Raw genomic sequence first — 22,617 nt, 5'->3', positions numbered from 1 at the left:
GGAAGAGCAGTCAGTGCTCTTAACTGCTGAGCCATCTCTCCAGCCCAGCCCTTTCTTAATCTTTAAATTTTGAGGCAATATCTCAGTCTGTATCTCCCACTGGCCTGGAACAGGGGTTCCAGGGTTCCGCGCACGCCCTACACACTTGGGCTCCATGTCTTTTGATGAGTGCTCTCATCCTCATCCTCCTGAAGTATCAGTCTTCAAGGCGAGAAGTTTTGCACATGTCCCCCCCACTGAGACAGACTTGTCCCATAAACCCGTCAGAAACTGAAATTCCTGGAAGTTGAAATTCACTTGGCACCACTGACGGAGGAGCTTCTTCATTTGTTCACTCCATGAGCTCAGGTAGACTGGAAGCCGTTGCTCTCTGCCATGTCAAGCGTTTTAAGAGTCCTCCCCCCCATGGGCTGGTGAGATGGCTCAGTGGGTAAGAGCACCCGAGTGCTCTTCCGAAGGTCCAGAGTTCAAATCCCAGCAACCACATGGTGGCTCATAACCATCTGCAACAAGATCTGACGACCTCTTCTGGAGTGTCTGAAGACAGCTACAGTGTACTTACATATAATAAATAAATAAATCTTAAAAAAAAAAAAAAAAAAAAAAAGAGTTCCCCCATTAGCCAGATTTCCTGCTGAATTTGCATTGATCTCACTCTACAAAGTCAAAAAGTCCTAAGTGGGCCCATTGTAAGCCAGAGAGAGTTATATCTCCTTAAAGCCCACTTACCTGAAGCCTCACTTGCCCTGTAAAAGAACAGCTATTGAGGTTGCTATGTGTGTGGTGGTGAACGGGAACTTACTGTCTGTAGAGTCTATTTTGAGGGATTTTTTTTTTCTAGCTCCCACCACCTACTGTCTATATAGTTTATTTTGGGGATTTTTCTCTAACTCCCACCACCCGGACATCCAAATCTGCAGGTGTTCAGGTCCCATGTATGAGACACCACAGTATTTTCACATAATCTTTCCTAACCTAACCTATGCGCCCCCACAGCCCCTCCAGCATGCTCGGTCTCACCCCACCTAGCTGTGACAATTTTCCCTCTGCCTGAAATACCCTTGTTGTGATTTTTTTTTTTTAAACCGCAGATTTGCTGACAAGTAGTTATCCTGGCTTTGTTTGTGCAGTGTGCATTTCCCTTCCCGTAGGAAGGAGCTGTGTTTCCAGTTCAGTTTAGGCTCCGGTTATTCAGCCTTTCCTCACCCAGTTTTGAATCCCTACCTGAGTTTGCTGAGTCAGGTGTGCCAAACATATTTCAACCTACAGTATCTTCAGAGAGAGAGGTCACAAGACAAGGCTTTGGAGGTGATGCGGGTAATGTAAGGAGGTTGGCATCCCTACCAAGAGAGACCTTGAGAGGCTGCTCTCATCTAACACCCCACTATGAAGGACTTAAGAGTGCAGTTGTCTGCAAGCCGAGGAGAGGCCTCACCCTGACTCATCCCAGCTCCAGGTAGCCTCTGGAGCTATCTGAGGAAGAGCGTCTGTTGTGGAAGAAAGTGGCCTTTGGTGCCCACATGGTAGAGACAGATCTCTACATCCATCTCTTGTCTCAGTACCTGAGCTGCTGTTCTTGTCTCCAGTCAGAGATCCAAGCACTGAGCCCCAGCCCCTGTTTTCCATATAGGGCCTAAAGAATCAGGAAGCCCCAGCCTGCCCCCACGGACCCTTTCCTCCAGTGTGGCTTTGGTTTCTCCAGCTTTCCTCGCTCATCCTTGGCTGGAGGCTTAGACTAGTAGAAGCCACACGGTTCCTCTTCGTGGTCCTCCACAGTGAGTCACGTCTATAACATGCCTCCTGTCGAGCTCTTTCTAGTAGCCTCTGCGCCCTGTGTTCTGTCTGTTGCTGGCTTCGTCGAGTCCCACAGATTCAGGCTCGCGAGCTCTAGCCTTGGCCCTCAGATCTAAGGATTTAATCCACTCTGCTGACCGCGGGGGAGGTGGGCAGTGATCCACTTGCTGTGTGCGCGTTTCCTCCATCGACAGGAGCCATACTTAGCATGAGTCCATGGCAACTGAACAACTTGGTCTTTCCATTAAATCAACAAAAGGAAAATGACTGGTCAACCTTCCAGCTGGCCCTCTCAATTTGTATCACAGAGTCCTCGAGTCTCTGTGTCAGCTAGTGCAATGGTTGACATGTGCTGAACTCTTTCCAGCTCTCTCAGGGTCAGTCTTCATGTTTACTGTCAGGAAAGGATTCTTGGGCTCCTGGGACCCATAGACAGCCCCTCTTCCACACCCATGCCTTGTTTCTGGTAGATCAAGGGATAGCGTCAAGTTTATGCATCCCCAGAACCTGTGATGCCACTGTTACATAGCAAGCTGACAGGTCCCTAAAGCTGTCCACATAGTTACCCATTCTGAGAGACCCAATCCCTTAGTCTTCCTCTGACTGCCTGCCTTCTGATCCTGTTCCTTATGAGAGGCTCAGGCATGGGCAGAGAGAGAGAGACTGTGTGAGGTTTGGCCAGGCACCTTCAGAAACCCTGTCAAGATGTTTCATCCAGCAGAGGGCCCCCGAGATCCAGCCAGAGCATCGCTATCCACGTGGACAGTTTTCCCTCCGGAAAGAGCTGCCCCTGCCTCACACCAGTGTGAGTCTTTCTCTTTCCTTCCCTCAGAACCACGGAGCAGCTGTTCTGGGATTTATTTCACCGCTCCCCCAGATGGCAGCACAGCTTCCCGTAGGCTTCACCGTAGTACCTCACAGAGCCTGTCTGCAATGTCTGGCTGCTGGGGAGGGCATCTGGTATCTTCCTGCCCTCCTGAGACCCAGGAACCTCAGTGCCTAGTTACCATCAGAGGTCACGGGTCCTGTATGTGCTCACCAGGCACCTGAGAAACAAGCTCCAAATCCCTTGTCCTTTTCCCTGTGATACAAAGTACCTCACAGATGAAAATCTGTGACACGGCCGTTTAACCCAGGAGTGAGGGTACTGATACAGTTTTGGTGCTGTGATGGATAGATACAGATGGCACTGGCGGGTGGTTGTTGTAGCTGGCCATGAGCAGTAGCCACAAGGTGACCCAGACTCACCCTGCCTCCTTTTGGTCCCACTCAGTGTGTGAGCATCCAGAGTGACCCACCACAGCCTAACCAGCAGTCAGTCAGAGTCTCTCTCTCTCTCTCTCTCTCTCTCTCTCTCTCTCTCTCTCTCTCTCTCTCTCGTCACTGATATCACTAGAATACATTTGTGTTGCTTAGTATAGGTATTAAATGAGCAGTCTTAAGGCTGGAGTAGGTGGGACCACCAGGACCTGTGCCCATGGGATAGACAGTAAGTATACACTCCCAGGAAGGGACCTCTTTCCTGTGTTCTGCCCAAAAAGGAAGTTGAGGCTAGAAGTCTGACTCCAATAGGAACCGACCAGCCCTGGTTCAGTTTGTTTCTTAGCTTTTTAAATGTTTTCCTTAGCACATATCATTATACATAGTAATGGGCTTCATTATGACACTTTCAAACATGTGCATAGTGTATTCTGTGCATGCTGCCCCCCCCCACTGTTTTCTGTTACCCTCTCTTCCTCTGTTTTGGTTTGTTTTAGATGAAGTTTTGCTATGCAAGCCAGGCTGACCTTGGACTGGTGGCAATCCCCCTGTCTCAGCCGATGAAGTGTCGTGGGTGTGAGCCACCACACCTGGCTTCACGGCTTATCTTCCTCCTCCACACCGGTACCTGGGTCCCTTTAAGGTTGGCTGGCGTGGCCTGGGTGAATCCCCACCGAGGCTCATGCATCACACCGGGCACACTGTCTCATGGCCAGTCTTCCCACCGCAGCCCCATGTGTATCTGTGTTTCCCGTCGTCTTCCTCTGAGCAGCAGCAGCATGTGAGTTTCTCACCCATCTCTGATGCACCAAGGATGCTCCCTGCAGACGAGGGGACTGGGGCCGTTCCTCTGTATGGATCAACCGTTTGGCTGTCTCTCTGCTACATGTTTTTCTTCTACATCCTCTGGTGTGTTGTGGTTGCAGAGGGACACGCCCGGGGCACAGAACGGGGCAGCTGAAAGGGTGGAAAACCCGAGTGGGAACCTTGCCTGCTCCCCCTGCTCACAAACAAGTCTGTCTCCCACGCGGTCATAGCTTCCCACGGCTGCAGTTCCCGTACCTCTCTACCCAGGCCTGTTTCTGTGATGTTCGTGTTAATCTTCATTTACCTCCGAAAGCATGACATGTGTAAGCCTTACTCTCAGCTGGGAGATGGATCAGTGGTGAGAAGCAGAAAGTTTGAGATGGGATGGGAAAGTCCCTAAGGGCCGGAGGTGAGCACACACTCAGATGGTGTAGCCCTACCCTACCCCAGCTTTCCCACCTTTGAAAGGCCATTTCCATCCTCGATGCTGCCCACCCCCCACCCCCCACCCCCCATCCCCCACCCCTGTCTCCTGGGATGGTGCCTGCGTTACAGTCTTAAGGCTGAGTGAAACACCCGGTGTAGCAAAGGAAGAGCTGGGGTACAATTGTGCTATAACTATACGGCATCTGAAATCCTACGGCGCGTGTGTGTGTGTGTGTGTGTGTGTGTGTGTGTGTGTGTGTGTGTGTATGATGGAGAAAGACAAACAGAATCCTGGCAAAACCATCGTGACCCTGAGCCTTAGAAGCACCAGTGTCCATTCTAACCACTGACTCCAGGACATTTGGCTGTCTCTTTGCTGCATGTTTTTCTACACCCTCTGGTGTGTTGTGGTTCTATGCTCCGTGGACCCTCTTTGGTCCTCAGGAACCTAACCGGACTATTGCCTTTGCTGGTCACTGGCCTGGGAATGCCACCAAAGGTACTGGGCTCTCCAGGAGACTTAATTGCTAGCACATGGGCCACCCTTTGGCACATTACACAGTACGTTATACATCCCACGAATCAGGAACCCTCCAGCTTTATTCTGATCTGCGGCTGGAGTTCAGCCCACCTGCTCATCCCTGAGCAAGCCTAGAAGAGGCGGGTTTGTGCACAGTCAGTTGATCGGAGCTTTTTAAAAAATGTGGGGTTTTTTTTTTCCACCTTGTCAGTGCTTAAGATGCTAGGTTACCATGGAGACAGAGCTCGTTAAGATTCCTGTGACCAGCCTAATTATAGAATTCAAAGACAAGCATAGCTCCTGGAGGTTGTCAGAGTTAAGACTGCAAGTAAAGAAGGGGAGCCCACACACTCTCCAGGACTTGCTGTTCACCATATGCCAGCCAGCACCCAGGGGAATAGTGGCTGCGTCCCCAGTGGGCATGTGACACTAACAGCTCTCACCCAGAGTTCAGGCTTCTCCCCAAGCCAAAGCTCTGCTTTGATACTTGCGTTCACGACAGACGTGCCGGACCGCCATGGATGGCTCCTATACTGTCCACGGTGTATTCCACAGCCCCAGCAGGCTCTGTCCCCACCCTCCAGCCCTTCCTTACAGCCTGGGCTTACTGCATCATCCGCTGGAGGGTGGAGTAGATTGGGATGCCCAGGTAGTAGGTATACAGCATCACTCCCTGTCTTCAGTAAGCTAGACTCACTCATACGCTTCTGGGGCCATAATGGTGACCACCACTTAGGTCAAGAATAGTTTCCATTTTCCAGGCAAAAACCAAATTCTGAAAGTGTGACTGACTTGCATATGGCAGAAGTAGCTGGATTCCCCCCAGGCCTCCAGGATCCCCGCCCACAGGCCTAGAAAACCAGTGTGGCTTTGTCCAGGGCCACACTGCTTCCAGGGAACCTTGTGCTAAATCTGTACAGTTTGATAGTATGGGTTTGTGCAGCTGCAGCCTCTGTTGGGAACTCGGGTCTATAAAAGCCAAGGTTGTCACAACTCTGCTCTTCCCCCCAAGAAACCGTAGGGCGTTACCACTGGGGAATGCTCCTTAAGTCACTGGCCAGAATCCCCAACACCAGGAAGGTTGTTAAGAGTAAAAACTTAGTCCCAGCCCCTAGGACATGGGAGACCATATCCTGTGTGGGAGTCGTGGATGGGGTTCTGGGCGGGAAGAGGACATTGGAGAGATTAAGGAAACCTGAACAGTAGGTACTTTACTGCATGTACAAAGCTGCTTTTTTGCTTCACCAAGTGTGACAGAGGTAAAGTGTTAAATGGGGTGAGGGTGGAGGAGGCCAGCCAGAAAGTCTCAGGAAACACCGTGCTCTCTATAGGTTTTCCGAGACCTGCCTCATCGGGGAAGTTAAGGGGGCCTGACTAGCACCAGGCCAGAGAGGCAAGATGCCTACCCCATTCTTGGTTTGCATGGATGAGAGGCCCGAAAATGTCTTAGCCACTGTTCTACTGTGTAGAGAGACACCATGACTACAACAGTGCTTAAAAATAAAAGCATGTAATTGGGGCTTGCTTACAGTTTCAGAGGTCTTAGTTAGCTATCATCATGGCAGGGAGGCATGGTGGCAGAGGCAGGCAGACATAGGGCTGGAGAAGGAGCTGAGACCCATAGACAGCAGGAAGAGAGAGTTGCTGGGGATTGGCTTGGACTTTGAAACCCCAAAGCCCTAGTGATGTACTTCCTCTAGGCCACATCCACTGTCACAAGGCCACACCCCTAACCTTTCCAAATAGTTCCACACCCTGGCGACTAAGCATTTAAATACATGAGCCTATGGGGACCATCCCAGTTGAGACCTCAATAACTGTCTCACTGCCTTGCTGGCCCCTTAAGGTATACCAAGGCCTGGAAGGATGGGCTCAGCAGTTAAGAGTATTTACTGATCTCACAGAGGACTTGGTTTAGCTCCTAGCACCCACATGTTGGCTCACAACTGTCCTAACTCCAGCTTCAAGGAAATCTGATTCCTTCTGGCCTCAATGACATCAACTATGTGCATAGTCTGCATATATATGTATACATATATGTATACATGTGTATGTATGAATACATGTATGTGTGTGTGCATGCAAAACACATACACTTTTTTTTTTAAAGTTAAAGTATGGTAAAGGATTTTGAAGTGTTCATTTTTGACATGAAGGATCGCTGGCTGTTTCTGAGGTTCCTTCTTTCTCGTCTGGTCAGTACCCTCCTAGCAGTGACACAGGCGTGGATCAGACTCTACTGACTTACCTGGGGTATCCACAGCAACGACTGTGAATTACTTTCCTGTGGAACACTGAAGTGTGTAGTTCGCCCAGAGAGCCCTGTGTAAGTAGTCAGTGCGCTCCAGAGACGCTCCAGTGAGCAGAACTGGCCCACAGGAATATGGAGGCCAGGAAGTCCAAAGTCATCAGGGTAGGCTTCAGGTCAAGCACAAAGCCCACATCCACCAAAGGGTGGTCTTCAGTCTTTTCATTGCATCGGTTGACTAAATGAAACCCGCCCATGTTCAGAAGGGCCATATTTAACTGTTAACCTCATCCCTAGAAACATCCAGAACATTAGATCTAACAGACTTGACACATGAACTCTAGAGGTCTACCTCTTGTTGGGTTGGAATTCATATGCAATCCTCTTTAAAACAAACTCCAAATAAAGACACACTTCACTCCTGCTGAGCGTGGCAGGGCTGGGTACATTTCCTCAGAAGGCAGTCTTGGCCTCTCACTGGACTGCACATCTACCACTTTAATGCCGTGTTTCTCTCCTTCTCTTCTCCCACAATTTCAGCTTTTCCTTCTGAGGTGGAAGGACCAACACTGTGTCTCTGGCTTTCCCAAAACCTACCCACCCTGACAGAATACTGAGCAATCTGAAGGGGACTGGCTGGACCTGCAGGTGCAGGAGGGCGCTTCAGAGAGCACCCTCACAGTCGCCATTCACAACAAGCCCCGATCCATTTGCATTGCTATCCAGAGTGCCTGCCGTGGGATAATTTGTAGAAAGCAGGTTTTACTTCAAAACAGAAAGCTGTGTCAGCCTCTGGTGAAGGTCTGATACTGTGTTACAGTGTAAAGAACCATGGTGGGGGAGGGACTGTGGCAGCTTGCTACTTTGTCTCCCCTTAGTGAAGCCACCAACACCCTAGTGTAGAGAGCTCCACTTACAACTGACTTCATCTGACACTAATCACCTCTCAAAGCGTCATCAGCCTGTGGCATTGGTGATTGAGACTCTCACACTTGAGCTTTGGGGAATGAGCCCAGACCACAGCAGAAGTTAAGTGAGAAGAGATGGAGGGAGAGAGAGATGATTGAGCAGTTAAGAGTCCTCACTGCTCTGCAGAGCACCAGGTTTGGTTCCCAGCACCCACACGGCGGCTAATGACCATCTGTAACACCAGTTCAGGGAGACCCAATATTTCTAGTTTCTGTGGGCCCCTGTGTGCATGTCCACTCAAGCACACATGCATGCACATCAAATAGAAGAAACAATGAAGAGAGATGACTCAGCAGGTAAAGGTGCTTGCCGCCAAGCCTAATGACTTGAGTTTGATGCCCAAATTCCACGTGGTGAAAGAAGAGAACCAGCTCCTTCAAGTTGTTCTCTGGTTCACACATGTGCCATGGCGTGGCATACACATACTAACTAACTAACTAAATAAATAAATAATAAGTAATTGGGATAAGGGCCAGCAGGTTGACTAAGAAAATAAAAGGCGAGCCGGTCAGGGTGGCGCACGCCTTTCATCCCAGGCAGAGGCAGGCGAATTTCTGAGTTCAAGACCAGCCTGGTCTACAAAGTGAGTTCCAGGACAGCCAGAGCTATACAGAGAAACCCTGTCTCGAAAAAAACCAAAAATAAATAAATAAGTAAATAAATAAAAATAAAGGCACTTGCTGCCAAGCCTGAAAACCTGAGTTCAGTTCCCAGAACCCATGGTAGAGGCAGAGAACCAGCTCCCACAGGTTGCCCTCTGACCTTCTCACACACACCTGTGACATGTACACAAACAGTAAATAAATAAATAATTTTACAAGCATTTTTTAAAATCACTGATTTGTACAGTTGGGTTTTTGTTTTGTTTTTCTGAGAGCATCTCCCTTTGTAGCCCAGGCTAGCCTTGACTTTCCATCCTTCTGTCTCAGCCCCCTGAGTACTTGTATTATAGGTGTACACCCTCTCATGCCTGGCTTGATACACTCTCAGATGCTTGGAGGAGCCACTGTGGGAGCTCTCTGCAGGCTGAGATGGAGGAGCGATGGAATGCTTACACCAGAGCCAGTGTTCCTCTCCACAGACCTGCTTTTGTACAAGCTTAGGCCTTCCCAGGAGCATGAGCAACAGTGGTCCTAGAGTAACGGTGGTCCTGGTGCCCTCCTTCCTAGATCCCATGGTTGATTGTGTGAGTTTAAGTTGGCTGGTCCCTCAAATATCCAGAGAACCTTTTGTGAGCTCACAAAGTTTTAGGGTTTTGCTAGTTGGACTTGCCTAACTCATTTGCTGTCTTCTGGGAAATGCCTGTTCTTTCTTCCATGTTCTCTCTTTATTTCTTCTATGTATGCAGTGTGTGTGTATGTGTGTGTGTACATTCACGTATGTGGAGACATGTGTATGTGGGAGTATACACACATGTGTATAGAGTGAGGCTTTGTGCCTTCTTGCTCACTCTGTTATTTATAATGAATGTATATAACATTATGTATATATGTATATATATATATGTATGTGTGTATATATATATATATATATATATATATATATACACACACATACATGACATATGATATACATGAGTTGCTACTCCCAGCTAGCCAGTTTGCTCCAGTGTCTGCCACATCTGACTGGTGTTTACATGGTGGATTCCAGGGATCCAGACTAGAGCACTCATACTTCTGTAGCAAATGCTTTCCCCCACCCAGTGTGCTCTCTTTTGTTGGTTGTAGGTGTCCTTTAGCACCAGCCACGAGGGTTGGTCCTGTGAACGTGTGGCTTGTCTGCTTGAACCCACACTTGTCAATGTTCAGATCTGCTTGTTTCCTGCTCTTAGCATCTCCAGAACCCCCCCCCCCGTCCTCTTCTGTAAGATCTTTGTCATTCTGCTGCTCACATTCACCGTTTTCCTCTCTGAAAGACCAAATATCTGCATGGCAGAAGTTGAGGGTCTTCGTCTATTCTTCTGCCAGAATGAGATGACCCAGGTCTAGGATATAAACCATAGCAGCTTGCCTTCTCATGATGTAAGTCTAGAGGACCAGGGTCAGCAGTCAGCACATGGTACTCTGCTTCCAGAGTTCATACAGTATATTGTTGAGTGTCCTTATGTTCTGGAGCGCTACCTCTGCTCTCCTCTTGAGGAAACCATAACTGGGACCCCACCCTATACCCATTTTTTCTCCTTAATCACCTTCTCAGCCCAGTGTCCAAATACAGCCCCACTAGGAATCAGGGCTCCAGCGTGTGTGCTTGTGGGATAGAGCCATCCCTCAACGACAGAGAAGGCCAGGCATTCTTGATATAGGTGACAAAGCACTGGGGCAATCCTGGTCATTTGTCACATCTGTGCTCCAAACCCTGGGGCTAATTACAGAGTCCTATTTCCTGTCCCACTGGTGAGTGTCTCCTGTTGAGGGCTTCCTCATCAGCCTTGGTATCTGCTGGGGTACCTTAGATTCCTTTCACTTTCCTGTAGTTTCGGACACCATTAAACCCTCTTCATCTTTTCAGTGCTGTAATTGAGCTTCAAGGCTTTAATGGAAATACAGGAAAGAGGACCCAGCCCACCAATCCTGCTCTGTCTTCATGCTGTCCCCTAAGTTTACATCACTGCGCCTCGTACCCCGCTCACTTCATACTCTCCCTCTTCCTCTTCCTTCTGATAGGAAATGCCATATAGGACAGTAAGGGCGGTGGCTGATCAGAGCAAGGACTTGGTTCCCTTCGCTAGGTTTCCCTAATGTGGGTGGACCAGAGGAGCAGCCCAAGCCCTGCCCCATGGGCTCCCTGGGGACTCATCAGAACCATGGGGCAGATAGACTCTGGTTTTGCACTCCCACACACACTAGAAAGTACCTTCCAAGGGCCTGATGCCTCACGTGACTGAGGTGGGAGGGGACAAAGCTGGCAGCTGCCTCTATCCTGGTCTCATCTGAGGCTGGAACCCTGGAGGGGTCACCAGACAATGCCTGGTTTCTCTCAAGTGTCACTGAAGCTGCACTCTGGGAGCATCAGAGCCATGAGGCAGACCTGTGGGGGAGCTGCCCCTGGGCGTGGCAGGCGATCCACACGGCTGTGGGGCCTTCGTTCTTCCTGAGCTCCCAGAGGAACCGCAGCTTCCAGCTCCTCGCTGAATCTCCCCCTTTAAAGGGAGAGAAGCATGTTTTGCAGTTGCTGTGACCTGATTTCAGCAGTTTCCAGCCAGAGCTGGCCATTTGCTTGTTTTAAAAACATTCTGTTACACTTTCCACTTAGGAATATTCTCTGTACTTTCACCAGGCTCCTGAAAGCCGCTCTTGCTACAGGATTTTATAAAAGCACAAAGCTTCCCATTGTACCTTGTGTTTCTGGAGGTTTTGTCTCTGTGTGCCGGCCTTGTGGCACTTGGGTGCTGTGGATTGGAAAGCATCAGGCCAATGGTTCTGGTCGGAACTTCGGTGGTGTTTTTAAAGAGAACTGTTTTAGCGTGAATGGCGCATGTCACAAAGTGATGCTTTGGGTTAACTGTGGACGCAGAGCAAATATCCAAGAGAGTTGGACCGTCCTCTGCCCCAAGGTCTGTTGGGCTAGGGGGATCTTGGGCCTGGGTGAGTCACTGAAACGCTAGCGTGTGTACTGGCTGAGGATAGCCTCCAGCCTAGCTGTCCACTTTCCCTCCTTGGATGGTCATATGTAAATATCATGGTCCATTTGAACCTTGTCCCTGTATGGAAAAAAGGGGCCTGGCTTTCAGAAGCCACTCAGAGAGTGGAGGAAAGCAGCCGGGAATACAGTCTGGGAGCTGGGAGACCCAGGCCGGAGGAACCGATATCCTGCTGCTGAACCCTGCCTGTTCCTGCGGGATGCTGGGTATCTCCACTACTGTCTGGGGCCTCTCCCACCTGAGCTGCCATCTCCAACAGCCACAGCTGTGAGGTCATGCGAGTCGTGTGAGGAGAGGTGAAGGGGAGCCCGAACCCAGGAAGCCTGGTCAATTTAGTTCTGGCATCCCTCAGCCAGGACGAGAGTCACCTAGTCAGGAACAGCCTGTCCCCATCTGTACCTAGGGTTCAGGAGCCAGGCTCCTACATCACCATGCTACTTCCTTCCTTACACATTTTCCCTCGTCCTCTCTAGAATCCATCTACCGCCGTGGAGCCAGAAGATGGAGGAAGCTGTACCGAGCCAACGGCCACCTCTTCCAAGCCAAGCGCTTTAACAGGGTGAGTGTCCCCTCTCCAAAGGCTCTCTCACGGGGGTCACTTTCATTGCTTCTACAAGTAAGGAGAAGGGGGGGAGGCGTCCTTGCAGGGCTGTGCAGAGCTGGACTTCCTTAAGCATGCTCAGGAAGAAAGTCCTGAGCCACCAGCTTAACCAGAATTGCAGGGCTGTGGAGATGTGCTAGGGGCTACTCTGAGCCAGCCACTGCGATGAACAGTAGCCACTGGATGGGAGTGTGGCTGCGTCCTGGGTGTCCTTTCCTGCTCCTGATTACACAATCCTTACTCACCGTCACTGGCCCCGAGGACAAACCTTGTGATGCTGCCAGGTGTGACCTAGCACAGCCTGCCCCACCCATTAGAACATGTGGTGCTTCCTGTGGGCTGCAAGGGTCTTCTTGGACCTGTACAGTCCCAGAGGCTTCCACTTCCCTGTCCCACTGCTCCAGCAGAGAGTCCTCTCTGAGTGACACTTGACTTATGCCCCCTCCCGCCCCCTATGTCTCTTTATGTGGTGCTTTTTTGTTCTCCAGTGTGCAGTGACTACGTGGCTCCCTTTCACAGCAAAGGGCAGTGCCTGTTTTCCTCTGTGGCCAGCAAGCACGCTTTAGAGTGGCTTGGGCCCTGTGAACACACGGGCGGGCACCTACCTTTACTGCGGGATGGCATGGGACCATTCATTACACGCAAGCGCCACAGCCCAGCTAACCCTGTGCTTTTCCACTCTCTGTCCCTGTGCTGGGAAAACAGTTTAGCATTGAGTGGCCACAGACCTAACAGTTTGGAGCTGTGGCGGCTGAGCTATGGGGTCAGACCCCTATGCTCTCCCAGCCCTGTTGCTTATACAACAGTTCTTTCCTGTCTTATTTCCCAGTCTAAAACATGCGGATGCTAGGAAGAAGGTTGGAGAGGGAGCGTGGGGTGTTGAGTCAATATTGTCACTATGCAAGAGCCACATGGAGGCCACTGCACCTTTGAGGCTGCCACCAACGCTCCTTTTATGCTCCCTGTCATGTACCTCAGCCATAGGTGTCCACCCCCTCCCCCCCCCCAGTCTGTTCTCGAGACACATTGGATAGGCGAGCCCAGCTGCCATAGATGTTAGCCAGCTTCCTTTGTACACCTGGGTCATAATGTGAGCGTGAGCCGCACCTCTTGCACCTGTGTACAGGGTGCCCATCCTGTGTCGAGAACTCGGGGCCACTGTCACCCCTTCCCCGGGAGCCAATGAGGGTGGAGTGGCAGGGGGCCAGAGAAAAGGCTCCCGAATGACCACGTATACTTGATCTTAGCCAAAAAGGCTGAGAAACAAGGAGTAGAACAGCACTGGGCTCGGGAGAGACGTGGGCTCGGGAGAGACGTGGGCCGGTGCCCAGAGAGACAGCCAGGCGCTGCCTCGAGACTTCCTGGAGGAGACAGTATCTAGAAAGCCAGCCCGGAGAGGATGCTGGGAATCCAGGATACAGCAGGCACAGGAGAGCCCAAATAGTGTCAGGGTACCCTGCGACCCATGTTCTCTCCCATCCCGTTAAGACACTCCTGGTGCCCTGCAGGCCTGGCACGTAGCAGGTACATCTGAACACTGTTGTTTACTGTGAATAGTGGTTAAAAGATGATTACGTAGGGAGATGTTGGCAGGGGACAAGATGGGGGCAGGCGCAGTGCCACAGTGGGCGGTAGAGGAACCTCAGCTTGGAGAGGCTTAGTGTCATCAAGACAGGTAAAAGGGGAGCCAAGTGCTAGCATGGGGTGCTCTGAGGATGCCCAGCTGGGCATGTTCATGGAATTTTGCTATAGGCCAACCAGGTAACCAGGATGGAAATTGTCTGTTGAGAATATGGAGAAATGGAGATATCTGGCCTCGGAGAACCCAGTTTATCTGTGTGGTGGCCAGCCCCCATGTTTATCTGTGAAATGAGCAACTGACCATCTGTGCAGCCAGGTGCCCTCTCTCCTGTGAACCTGTCCCTGGCCAGAGCAGGAGTCTTAGGCAGCCCAACACCCAGCCTCTCAGGGCACTGGAGAGGAATCTAGGAGGACTGCTGTGATTTGTCCTCCTTAATGGATGACAAGTGGCCGAGACAAAGCCCATCCACCCATCCATCCACACAGCACACAGGCCAGGGCTCAGACAGCACCAAGAGACTCTCACCATCCTATGTGCAGCCTGCATGCAGATGTGTATGCACATAAGATACAGGTTTGGGTGGAGGCTGATAGCTGGCATCGAGTGTCTCTGCTGTTCTCTACTTCAGGTTGTTGTTGTTGTTTGTTTGTTTTTGTTAAAGATATATTTATTTATTATTTATTTAATGTATGTAAGTACACTGTAGCTGTCTTTAGACACACCAGAATGGGGCATCAGATCTCATTGTAGATGCGTGTAAGCCACCATGTGGTTGCTGGGAATTGAACTCAGGACCTCTGGAAGAGCAGCCAATACTCCTAACCACTGAGCCATCTCTCCAGCCCCCTTCACTTTAATTTTCAAGACAGGGTCTCTCAGTAAACCTGGAACTCACAATTCAGCTAGGGTGCCTGGCAGGTGAACCCCAGCCCCCCCTCCCGTCTCTGTTCCCCAGTGCTTGGATTATAATCATGGACCACCACACCTAGCTTTCTCATGTGGGTGCTGGGGGTCAGACTCAGGTCCTCATCCTTATACGGCAAACACTTTAGCTGCCAACTAAGCCACCTCCCTAGTCCCTTCTTGTGCCCTTTATTGGCTAACCAGAAAGAAGCCAACATGAGGCTATGAGCCCTACGGGTTCTGTGACTCCCACGAAGCCCTGTGTTTGCCCTCCATGCTCTTTGGCTTTCAGAAGGAAAATGTTCCTCTGTGAGACCCCCCCCCAAAAAAAAGGGGATCTGTGAGCCATGGAACCTCCATCCATGTGACACCAAGGGGACAGGACCTGCCTTGTGGACCTTAGTCCTAGCATTTTGAATAATGGGGGAGGAACTCTCTGTCCATTATTGTCAGGATGCTGGTTAAGGAAATGGAAGATCCAAGCTTTCTTGCCCATAAGTTGCAGAGATTGAGGTTAAGAACATGACAAAGACTAGATAGAAGTAATGCAGTCTCCCGGGGAAAGCAGACAGTGGAGACACACTGGTCAATTAGGTTTTCTTTTGCATTTAAACAAATTAAATACAGAACCCACATAGGAAATTTGTCTGTGTATATATGGGCATGTGTGTTTTGCGGGTGAGGATGCAGGTGCGTATGTGCATATGTGCGTGTGTGCATGTATGTAGTGTGCTGTTCCTCATGTGTGTGTGGGGGGGGGTGTAGGATGCTGTTCAGGTGCCCCGTCTACTATTTAAATTGGGATAGAGGTTTTCACTGGCTGGAATTCACAGGTAGGCTGAGCTAGCTAAGCCTCTGGGCCCAGGGTTCTGCCTGCCTCTACCTCCTCCCCCTTTTCCCATTCCCCCATAAGTGATAGAGAATCAAACTTTGGTCTTTGTATTTGTAAGGCAAACACCTTTACACAAGGAGCCATCTCCCCAGTCCTAGGGGGGGAAAATGTGCATAACAAATAAAACCTAAAGGAATAAAAGATCAAAGAATACAAAGGTTGCTGTTTTTGACTCCTTGAAAGTTACCTAAAAGAAAAAAAAAAAACAGGAAGTTACCTAAAAAGGTATTTTTTAAAAAATATATATATTGTAATTTTATGAGTCCAGGCGTTTTGCCTGCATGTATGTCTGTGCACCATGTGCATGCAGTACCAGCAGAAGCCAGAAGAGGGTGTCAGATCCTCTAGAACTAGAATTCTAGATGGCTATGTACTGGTCCCCTCCAAGAGGGACCAGTGCTCTTAAACTGCTGAGCCATCTCCCCAGCCTCTGCAAGTCAGCTCTTGATAAATGTTAGGACCGAGCAGAATTATGAGTGTTTAAGGAGTATAATTGCTTACAAATGCAGACAGCTTGACCCTTATGAGTATTTTTGAAATGCAGACATTTTTTCTCAGTGTCAAGGTCACTGGAAGACATCATTGCCTTCCAGTGACCATGTGAACCGCAGTGCCTCACCCTGGGTTAGTGGCAGGGTGAGGTCTAGAAAACTATTCACTCTGCTTTTCCCTAAAAGAATCTACTTCCGACAGTCAGCCCCCCATGCTGACTTACGCAGTTGCTGGTTTCTTCATTGTCCCTGGGCTGGTACATATTGTCCCTGTGCTACAGGGCCGGCTGAGTGGAAGATACTTTGTTTTCTGTTGTGAACACAGAGGAGGCAGTAGAACAAGTTCACCACCCGGGTCTCAAGGAAAGAAGCCTCTTGGAGTGGGCAGGGAGCCGGGTTTAGGAGATGCCACCAGATAGGACCATTAAAGATTTCTTTTGAGGTCTGAAGCAACTAAAATGGTTAACAGACATGTCCTGTAAAAGACCAGCGTCTACATTTTCAGTTTTTAAGGACGCTCATCTCTGTTGCAGCCTTCAATGCTGCCATTGTGACTCAGAAGCCACAGTTAGTTTGTGTGCCAATGGGTGTAACTATGTTCCACTAAAAGTTCATATACAAAAGCGGGGGTCGGGGGGTCGGTAATGAACTAGGGTTAACCTTCTGCGGTGGTTTATGTACCCTTTCATGGAATTGGTGTTTGCTCCAATAATTGAGGCCCTGAGAGAAATAGGTTTGGGTCTTCCCATGAGCCCACTACCCAGGTAGAGCAAGTTGGGGGTGTGGGGGAGAAACAAGGAATAGTCTTTCTGAGAATTCAAACCCTTACACTGGACCTCACACATACTTAGAGCCAGAATTATACCCCCAGGGGGGTCTAGCCAAGCAGTGCCCCCAGGTGGCTGACAGAAGCAAGAGCCACCCCTCTTGAAGGCAACCTGGAAGGATTCTCACAGATAGTGAATCGGACATCTGGGCTCACAATCAGCAACTAAAAAAAAACATAGTAGGAAACTAAGCATTCTGGTCGAGAGCCAGCAGAAACTGAGACAGAAGGCTCAGCCTGACTGAATACAAGATGAGCGCTTGATATGTTTGAAAAAAATTAAAATACATGATTGAAAAATGAGAGCAAGAAACAAATTGGCAGCGTGTGAGACAGACTTTAAAATGCTTTTATACCATTAATCTATTTCCTGTGAGCTCTGGAGAATAGAGACCTGAGGCTTGGTTTTGCTTTTTTTTGTTTGTTTGTTTTAATGGCACGTTTTCCGAAATGTTAATGATTCAAGTATAGATCTTAAATAGCCACCAGCCAGGCGTGGTGGTGCGCACCTTTAATCCCAGCACCAGCCAGGCGTGGTGGTGCGCACCTTTAATCCCAGCACCAGCCAGGCGTGGTGCGCACCTTTAATCCCAGCACCCTGAAGACAGGAACCTGGCCGCTCTCTGTGATTTTTCTTTTGTGGCCCGGCCTGTTCAACATAGCAAGCTCCAAGCCAGCAAGGCTACATAGAGAGACCCTATCTCAGAAAATAATAAAGAAGATAAGATAAAGGGGGAGGGGGAGCTATTGGCACAGTTTTGGTAGCTCCCCTAAGAAACGTACACATGAGGTCTCAGTCCAGTCCATATTGGTAAGTCCATGATGTCCTTGGTCAGCAGTTCCCCTTTCCTGGCCCCTGGTAAGAGTGACTCTCCTGACAAGATATGACAGTACAGACCTGTAAGCACAGCACTGAGGCTAAGATAAGCCTGGGCTATATATCAAGGCCTTTTCCCCAAAAGATAAGAGAGGCTGCGGCTAGAGCTCAGTCTATCCCTGGAGATATCTCTCAATATGTAGAGTGGTTACTGTAGCATAGTCAAGTCCCAGAATCCCACCCCCAGCAAGCGCCACGACGCCTGTGATCCCGGCACTCGGGAAACAGAGACAGGGCAGTCAGAAGTTTAAAATTGGGCTGGAGAGATGGCTCAGTGGCCAAGAGGGTTTGCTGCACAACCTTGAGAGCCTGAGTTCAGATCCCAGCACCCACAAAACAAGCAAGCCAGGCTTGGCCATGTATGCCTGTGACCCCAGCACTGAGTGGGACGGAGACAGAAGGCACTGACTGGGGTTTGCCAAAATGAACTCCAGGTTCAAGGCAAGACCCTGCCTCAGAGGGAGAAGGCAGAAGATTGATAGAGGCTGGCAGCACGTAATGGGGTGGGGGGTGTCCAAGTCATACTTGTAAACATAGCAGGTTTGAGACCAGCCTGGGCTACATGAGACCCTGTGGAAAAGGTTAAAAGGAAGCGGAAACATGTAAGGAGGTGAATAATTCTGGGTCAGTTGGGGACCCAGTTTGTGTTCATAAATGGAGATGCCCCAAAGGCACATGATTTACCAGAGTGTGACCAGGTCTGAAACCGACTTCTTATCACAGACTCCATGAAATTCCAAAAGTCCCGCAAGTACCGGCAGCAGGGCTGACAGCGATCACTTTTAGATGATCAGAATCATGAATATAAAACCCTCATACAGTTGTCACGCAGCCACCCGCAGTCTTCCAAGTCGGAATGTCAGGAGCTTCCACTGCCACTGAGCTCCTCTTGGCCTGGGTTGTCTGATTCAAATAGAACCACATGGCAGGCACCACAGCTGAGCCCTGCGGCACAGCGGCCTCACCTGGCCTCACTCCTTCTGGCCCTCACGTGAGCCCAAGAAGGGAACTGCTGAGCTAGACTGGGTCCGCATTCAGGAAGGAGGTGCCAGGCCCCTCTCCGTGTGGTATCTTCTGCATCAGCTGCCCGAGTTTTCATGCAGACTCATGAGCGCGGCATGGGCTTCGGGAAGGACCAGCTGGGCCTGATAGCTGCTGTTCCCATCTGCAGGGAGCGTACTGTGGCCAGTGCAGCGAAAGGATATGGGGTCTCTCGAGGCAGGGCTACAGGTGCATCAACTGCAAGCTGCTGGTCCATAAACGCTGCCACGTCCTCGTCCCGCTGACCTGCAGGAGGCATATGGTGAGTTGGGGGTGTGGCGAGGGATGGCTGGCCTCCGGGCCTCTGGCTAAGCTGACCTTGACCATCTATGGTCCTTGTCCTTCCATTGGGGTTGTGATACTGTGTCTACCTCCTGACAGGAGGAGACCTGTATGCTGTAGGGGTGGTGACTATGGTCAGAGTCTGGAACAGGACCTCTCATCCTGAGCAGCGGAAACCAAAAGGGTCCAGTCCCACTGGCGTGCTGTTACCTGAGTTTTCTTTTCTTTTCTTTTTTTTTTAAAGATTTATTTATTATATTAAGTACACTGTACCTGTCTTCAGACACTCCAGAAGAGGGCGCCAGATCTTGTTACGGATGGTTGTGAGCCACCATGTGGTTGCTGGGATTTGAACTCAGGACCTTTGGAAGAACAGTCGGGTGCTCTTACCTGCTGAGCCATCTCACCAGCCCTACCTGAGTTTTCTAATGCTTGCACTTAAGCCAGCCTGCCTGTGCCGCCAAGCCTGGATGTTTGCCAGACCCGAGGCCTCAGCCACCCAGGAAGGTTGTTCACGAATCTGCATCTTGCCAGACTGAGGAAGACACCCCTGAGAGGGCGTATCCTCATTCCAGATGGCAAATAAGGATCCAGATTGGGGCACGAGTTGCTCCCCAAAACCACTCTCCCTAGAAATCCTTCCCACTGTCTAAGCCCTGAAGATACATGTGACCTATGACCCTGTAGGTCCATATTACCTTAAGATAATGAGATGACCCCAGATGCGGTCATCAGAGCTGAGTGAGGCCAACTCTTGGACCCAAGGGGCCGTCTCTAGTATGACTTCAGCTCCGTGGGACCCCAGGGCCCTGAGACTGCGGATCAGGAGCCTGGCTGCCAGTAGGATGTTCACAGTGCAGCAAGAGGGAATTGCCAAGCATGGTATCCCTTCTATCAAACGCCTTCTGGGAAGGCAGTCACCTGACTGAGTGACCACCTAAGCCTGTAGACTTTTTTTTTTTTGTCTTTTCGTCGATACAGGGTTTCTCTGTCTAGCCCTGGCTGACCTGGAACTCACTCTGTAGACCAGGCTGGCCTCGAACTCAGAAATCCGCCTGCCTCTGCCTCCCAAGTGCTGGGATTAAAGGCGTGCGCCACCACGCCCGGCCGCCTGTAGACTCTTAAGTAACAATAATCTTCATCTAGTCTGTGCTCTACCCAGCAGCTGTTGTTCATACAGCATATTTTATACACACAGACACACGCACGCACACCTGTACGTGCAAACACATGCACATATGGCACACATTCACATACCCCATACACATGCACACGCACACACACACAGAGCACACATGCACATACCACACACCACATGTGCGCATGCATGTATATACATAAAGTCAAAGCTGGGTGGTAACTCCCACCCCATCACACCAACGCCATCATTTTCTTGCAGGATTCTGTCATGCCTTCCCAGGAGCCTCCAGTAGATGACAAGAACGATGGTGTAGACCTTCCTTCAGAAGAAACTGATGGAAGTAGGTGTCCCTTTCCCCAGCTGGGCCCGCCCCATCTCTTCTGGGCCACGCCCCTATCTTCTGAGTCACACCCCCTCTTTTCTGGGCCACATCTCTTCTGGCCACGCCCCTTCTGAACCCTGCGGTATGTTTCCCCTTTCCATCTTCCGGGCTTTTCCTCTGTCTCCTGCCTACCTGCTTTCTAAGAGTCAATGTGGGTGACCTGGGCTGGAAACCCCCCTCCGTCCCCACAGAAACAGGTGGGGCTGCTGGTCTTCCCTGGTAACCACCAGGCAGCAATCTCCTCATCATTGGGAATCTGGGGCTGAGGGTTTCTTCTTCCATGTTGATTTTAGTTGTTCTGCACACTTGGTGTATGACTGCCAGGCCAGGTATCTCCTACACACTGGGCAGTACACAGAGCTGACCTCTGTAAGGGTGGCTCCTTACGGCGTGTGACTGCTGCACAGGTGTTGTGTTTGGGGAAGTACAGGGAGGGAAGACTTTTCTTCAATGTTAAAAATAAAATAAAAAAAAGAATCCAGAGCCAGGTATGGTGACACATGCCTTTAATCCCAGCACTTGGGAAGCAGAGGCAAGTGGATTTCTTCATGAATTCAAGACCAGCCTGGTCTACATGGCAAGTTCCAGGCCATCCAGGGCTGCATAGTGAAACCCTGTCTCAAAAGAAAACAAATGAGGTTGTCCCTTTAGGTATCCTTCCTACCCACACATTCACCTGTCCATCACACACTCATGCATGCATGCACACATGCACACACATTCACTCACCCACTCATCCACCTATTACACACATGCTTGCACACAGGCACACACGCACACACTCATACACACATACTCATCCACTTATCCATCTCACACAGACACATACACACACACACACACACACACACACACACACTCATGCATGTACACACGCATACTCACTCATCCGCCTGTCCATCATCCACTCATCTGCCCATCCTCTCCCTACCCATACATCATCCATCATTTAGTTATCGTTCACTTATTGATTCGTGCAGCTGCCTATCATCCATCATTCACTCTCCCAGACTTTCTTCATCTCCCCTTCCACATATCCATCTATCATCCACCTCCCTCACAGTCCATCCTCTGCTTTTCCAACATCTACCCACCCACCCAGTGGAAGATTATATACCAAAGCTTTGTGCCTCCAGATGGTCCCAGACTCTCAATGGTAGCATGAAAATCTACCCATTCTTCTTCAATTCTCTCTCTCTGCCTCTCTCTGTGTGTATGTCTCTCTCTCTGTGTGTCTCTGTGTGTGTGTGTGTGTGTCTCTCTCTCTGTGTCTCTCTCTTTCTCTCTGTGTGTGTCTCTCTCTCTGTGTCTCTCTCTTTCTCTCTCTCTCGCTGTGTGTGTACACATGTGCACAAGGCACACAGACTGTACATGTGTGTGCTATTGTTGCTAGGCATTCCCCTGTCTCCAATCCCCTAGAGCTGGGGTTACAAGCATGTACCACCACACCTGGCTTTTATGTGGGTGATAGGAATTCAAATGCAGGTCCTCCCAGTTGTGCATTTTCATCATTGAGCTGTCCTCGTAGGCCCAAGGATTTGGTTTTTGAGGCAGGGTCTTAAGTAGCCCATCCAGTAGACAAGGATGACCTTAAACTTCTGATCCTCCTTGAGTAGAGTGCTAGGAATACAGGCATTTGCCGTTATGCCCACTCACTTTAATGTGGCACCAGAGATTAAACCCAGGGCTCTGTTCATGCTAGGCAAGTGCTTTACCAACTGAGCCACATCTCTCCAGTCCTCTTTTTCCATTTGTTTGGGGCATGGTCTCACGAGGTAGCCCTGGTTGGCCTTGAGCTGTACAATCCTGCCTCAGCGTCCCAGGTTTTGGGAATCTAGAGGCACATATCACAACACCCAGCCCTAAATGAACTGCGCACACTGCATTTCCAGCTAACAGTTCTTCCCAGCCTGATGGGTTTATCAGATCGTGACA

At 50.0% G+C, this 22,617-nt stretch overlaps 1 protein-coding gene across 4 annotated transcripts in view; it reads left to right on the top strand.

Annotated features, from left to right (window-relative positions):
- Positions 1–22,617, top strand: part of Prkcz (protein kinase C zeta) — a 110,059-nt gene that overhangs the window by 55,949 nt on the left and 31,493 nt on the right. For all 4 annotated transcript variants that reach the window (XM_021199897.2, XM_029539599.1, XM_029539601.1 and 1 more), the window contains 3 exons: positions 12,138–12,223; positions 19,008–19,139; positions 20,559–20,640. In XM_021199897.2, the coding sequence (XP_021055556.1) occupies positions 12,138–12,223; positions 19,008–19,139; positions 20,559–20,640 (300 nt within the window). The remainder of the gene's footprint in view (positions 1–12,137; positions 12,224–19,007; positions 19,140–20,558; positions 20,641–22,617) is intronic.

The sequence above is a fragment of the Mus pahari genome, chromosome 6 (genome assembly GCF_900095145.1).
Source record: "Mus pahari chromosome 6, PAHARI_EIJ_v1.1, whole genome shotgun sequence".
Classification (NCBI taxonomy): domain Eukaryota; kingdom Metazoa; phylum Chordata; class Mammalia; order Rodentia; family Muridae; genus Mus; species Mus pahari.
Note: the sequence above shows the minus strand (reverse complement) of the source record. Positions and strands in the feature narration are given on the sequence as shown.